Below are 5155 nucleotides of genomic sequence, written 5' to 3' on the forward strand. Positions count from 1 at the left end.
CACCTACAAGATAGTCTCAAGGCAGCGAAACTATAGCCCATATTAGGTGTAGAATGTGAGGCCTTGAAAGACAATAGGGAAAGTTATGCAGATATTCTGACAACTAGCTCTTGGGATAATATATTTGGTGAGGAGTTTGTCGAGAAACTCGGGGCATTTATTTTGAAACTTCATAGAAAAAGGTCGAATACATCAAGCAAATGAAGAAGCAATCTATCCCATATGCTATCTTTAGCCTTGTGGACGTTAAAAATAATTTCTTTCTTTCTTTCACATGTTTTGGCTTCATCACACGACCTTGTTATAGTACCGTCATAAATACCATGGTGGTGAAGGCGTTATTGGAATGGAATATTTCCTTAATCGCCAGCGTGGTCATAGCTGCACTCATGGCCTAGTTCGTCAAATCCCAAGAACTGAGTGTGACTTGGGCCCCACTGACAGTCGTGCCTCCACTTTGATCCATGCCTAAGATCATAGTATGTACAAATGCCATCACGAATGTGTCACTATATGCCGACACCCAAGCTTGTTGTAATGTCTTTGCGACCGTCATCATAAACAATGTAGTGACATGCCATTGCCAGTTCCTCAGCACTCATAATCTACCAAATTTATCTATCATCCAAACACACGTTTTCGCCTTTCTCATGGCCTATAATGTCACCACTCCGTCTCTTGTAACCCAGTGCTCAGGGATCGATGTCCCTCTCACTCTAACATTGGGCATGTCTGTTACTCCCATTTCTCCAAGTTCAAATCCCATCCCCATAACTGCTTCTCTTACAACTCTTTCTTCACATGTCCATCCACAGAGAAAGTTGTGATACTTAGATCTGAGTAGAGGAGGAGAACATTGTGGTTTTAATGGAAGATAAAGAACAACGAGAGGGTTCACCAAAGATACAGGAAGCAATGCCCATGCCCAAGCCAAAACAGGGCGTTGAAATCCATTCATCTGAGTACCATCGACGGGCTTCACAAGCCTCCTATCAGGGTTCCTTTATTATGCTAGTCATAATACTCAGCATCGTTACGCTGGTGTTTAGGCTCATATACTATCCTGACAAGACATACTTATACGTAGAAGGTGTCGTCATCTACCAGCTCATTGTCACCAATGGCTCTGTGAACAACAACATGCAGTTCACCGTCATTACCACGAATCCCAACAAGCAACTCACCCTACACTACGATAGGCTTATGGTCTTCATGCATTACCGGAGCGATGTGATCATGTTGGTGACTCTGATGCTCAACATGTACGAGGGCCACCGAAGCTTCGTGGTGTTGTCCCCCATGGTTGGTGGGAACTTCATTCCAATATTCCCCGATGTGGTTGTTGGAATTTGATAACTAATTGTGTAAATATGTGTAAAAATTGCATTTACTGCCAAGTTGGTTTTATACCGAAACAACATTTATGTAACGGAGGAGGCTCTTATAAAATCATAAATGCATGAACTATTGTAATTAAGGAGAATCATTGTTGATTTAATAGAAAATCCAATCCCTTGCCCCGTGGATGTTTCCTTGACACCCTATCAAGGTTTTACCATGTAAGCATTGTGTTTTACTTGTGAAATTTATTTTTGGTTTCCATTCAGTTTTTCATTTCTTTATTACTTTATCAACTGCTCCAACAAACAATTGGTATTAGAGCCATCATATTACCTTGTCCGCAGTTGTGAAGGGGAAAAGGAGACACCAGTTCAAATTAAGGGAGCAGCAGAAGATTACGGGAGTTAAACACAGCAGAACTGTCATTTTCTGACTGCTGGAGGTGAGTTGAAAGGTTGTCGCTTTCTCTATTTGAAGTTAAACGCAACAGAACCATCATTTTCTGACTTCTGGAGGTGAGTTGAATGGTTTTCACTTTCTCTATTTGAAGTTAAACGCAGTAGAACCGTCATTTTTTGACTGCTGGAGGTGAGTTGAAAGGTTGCCGCTTTCATTGTTCAAAGTTTGTAACGGAGGACAATTTCCGTTGTGAACCGCTTTGCCAAGAGAGAAAGCGCCGCTGTTGGAGGAAGAGAAACCCGCAGCCGAAGAGAAGTCTGACGCTGTTGTTAGAGGAAGGGAACTCGTTGCGTTTAATGAAGGAAAAAAGAGTCGTTGTTTCATAAAGATGCCTTTGGACAGCAAAAAAAAAAAAAAACCCAAGTAATTCTTTTTTTTCACCAGAAATATGATTTCTATTGAGCGTTGGTGAATTTGAGAAGATATATATATATATATATGGTTTTTGGGGCAATTTCAAGAAATTATCTATCTATCTATCTATCTATCTATCTATCTATCTATCTATCTATATATATATATATATATATATATATATATATATATATATATATATATATATATATATATATAGATATATAGGGTTTAAAGTTTTTGGGGAAATTTCAAGAAATTTTTTAAAGAATCTGCGGAGGAAGCTTGAAAAAATTATGGAAATAGGGTTTAAATTTTTTGGAAAAATTTTCCTTTGTTTTTTGGGGCAATTTCAATCAATTGTTTAAAGAAACTATGGAGGAAGCTTGAAAAGAAATTCTGGAAATCAATTAAGAGAATTTTGGAAATTTCTTAAGAGTTTAAAAAAAAAGGGCAACAGAATTAGATTTTGTGTAGAAAATCAAATCAGAAAGAAATTTTGATTTGTGTAGAAAATCAAAATCAGAAAGAAATTTTGAAAACCCTAGCTGGAAGAAGGAAAATTAGAATATTTTAGTTGAAAGACTGAAACCCTAGGAGGAAAGAAATGGCCAAGATGACGAATGCAAAGTTCGAGGTGGAGAAATTCACCGGCAAGAACAACTTTGCTCTATGGAAATTGAAAGTTAGGGATTTGCTAGTGCAACAAGGGTTGCACAAAGCATTAGATGGGGCAAATAAGAAACCTGCTAGCATGACAGATTCAGACTGGGAGGACTTGGATGCCCGAGCTCTCAGTACCATCAGGTTATGCCTGGCGGATGAAGTTCTCTTCAACATTGTTGAAGAGAGTACAGTGGTAGGTTTATGGGAAAAACTGGAAAAACTATATATGACAAAATCGTTAACCAATAGAATTTATTTGAAAAGACAATTGTACAGTCTACGGATGAAGGAGGGTATAAAATTTGCAGAACATTTAAATATTTTTAATACACTTATATGCCAATTATCAGATATGGAAGTTAAAATTCAGGAAGAAGACAAAGCTATAACCTTGTTGTGTTCTCTTCCCGAGTCGTGGGACCACTTCATAACTTCAATCAGTTTGAGCACTGTTGATTCTTTGAAATTTGAATCAGTTGTGGGAGCTCTCTTGTCTGAAGAAGTACGAAGGAAATCCAATATTGAAACAGCTGCACCAAAAGCCATGATAGCCAGAGGACGGTCAAAGGAAAGAGGAGAAAAAACAAGGGGATCTTCTAGATCAAAATCAAAGGGAAAGAAGTGTAAGGAAAAATGTTGGCACTGCAATAAAATTGGACACCTTAAGAAATACTGTTGGACACGAAAAGAGTCTGATAACCTGAAGAAGGAAGCAAATCAGGTTGATTCAGGTATGATAGACGATGTTTTATCTGTTGAAGAATTATGTATGATAAATGAAACTTTACCTGTATGTAATGTCTCTCAAGGTTTTGAAAGTTGGCTGTTAGACTCTGGTGCTTCTCATCACATGTGTCCACACAAAAATTGGTTTACTTCATATGAAGATGTAAATGGTAGTTTTGTGTTTATGGGTAATAATGTATCATGCCAAACTGTTGGGATGGGAAATATCAGGATTAAAATGTATGATAACACAGTTAGAACATTAACTAGTGTTAGACATGTACCTGAATTAAAGAAAATTTTGATTTCTTTGAGAGTGTTGGATTCGGATGGTTATAAGTTTACAGGTCAGAATGGAGTGCTGAAAGTCTCTAAAGGCACCCTAGTTGTTATGAAAGTAGAAAAGGTCGGAAATATTTACAGACTCAAAGGAAGTACTCAGGTCAGTGAAGCAGCGATTGTGTTAGAGAAAGAAGAAGAATGTACTCACCTATGGCATCAACAATTGGGTCACATGAGTGAGAAAGGTCTTCAAAAAGGTCTTTAGGTACTGATGAAACATAAATTACTTCCTGTTTTGAAATCCTTGAAGTTGGATTTCTGTAAACATTGTGTGTATGGAAAACAGTGTAAACAGAGGTTTAAAACTGGAAGTAATAATAGTAAAGAAATTTTGGACTATTTTCATTCTGATCTGTGGGGACCATCTCCTATTGTATCATATGGAGGTGCTTTATATTTTTTAACGTTTATTGATTATTTCTCCCAGAAAGTTTGGGTCTTTGTGCTGAAAAAGAAAGTTGATGTATTCAATGTCTTTAAACAATTTAAAGCAATGGTAGAAAAAAGAACAGGCAAATCAATTAAATGTTCAAGAACTTACAATGGTGGTGAATTTACTTCTCTAGAATTTGAACAATACTGTAAGGATGAAGGAATTGTTAGACACAAGACTATTGTTTATACTCCTCAGCAAAATGGTGTTGTTGAACGTACGAATCAAACTCTTATGGAAAGAGCCAGAAGCATGATTAGCTATGCTAACCTGCAAAAGGAGTTGTGGGTAGAAGCAATATCCACTACTTGTTATTTAGTTAACAGATCACCTTCAGTAGCAATTAATTGTAAATTTCCAGAAGAAGTTTGGTTAGGTTAGTCTTGTGATTATTCACATTTAAGGATATTTGGTTGTGATGCCTATGCTCTTATTCCTAAAAATCAGCATTCAAAATTAGATCCAAAATTGAAATGTTATGTCTTTATTGGGTATGACTATGCGGTGAAAGGATACAGGTTGAGGGATCCTACATCACAGAAGATAGTCATTAGTAGAGATGTAACATTTGATGAATCTTCTCTTTTAAAATCAAATGGTGAAAGAATTGAACAGGAACAGGTATCGCCAAATCAAAAAATTCAGTTGGAGGCTATACCTTTTCTTGAAAGTCGAAAGGAAGGAGAGACTTTTGGAGGAAAAGGTGTTAAAGATACAAAGGAAGTTGTTGAATTTTCTGAACCAGTTCAGCAACCAGTCACTCTAAGAAGGTTTACAAGGGAAATAAAAACTCCCAAAAGGTATGAAGATTCTGCTTCATCTTTTGCTTTGATT

The 5155-nt window shown here is 37.0% G+C and overlaps 1 protein-coding gene across 1 annotated transcript; it reads left to right on the forward strand.

Moving 5' to 3' along the window:
- The first annotated feature begins 867 nt into the window (after positions 1–867).
- On the forward strand, positions 868–1353 carry LOC149217993 (NDR1/HIN1-like protein 1). The gene has a single exon (XM_089386454.1). It carries the CDS (start codon positions 868–870, stop codon positions 1351–1353), a length of 486 nt encoding a protein of 161 aa, XP_089242580.1.
- The last annotated feature ends 3802 nt before the right edge of the window (positions 1354–5155 follow it).

The sequence above is a fragment of the Pinus tabuliformis genome, chromosome Q (genome assembly GCF_031772625.1).
Source record: "Pinus tabuliformis cultivar Carrire ecotype Pingquan chromosome Q, CPIR1, whole genome shotgun sequence".
In the NCBI taxonomy this organism is placed as follows: Eukaryota; Viridiplantae; Streptophyta; class Pinopsida; order Pinales; family Pinaceae; genus Pinus; species Pinus tabuliformis.

What these genes read in the sequence shown, in the direction of transcription:
- LOC149217993 (XM_089386454.1), top strand. Translation starts at nt 868, where the DNA reads ATGGAAGATAAAGAACAACGAGAGGGTTCACCAAAGATACAGGAAGCA.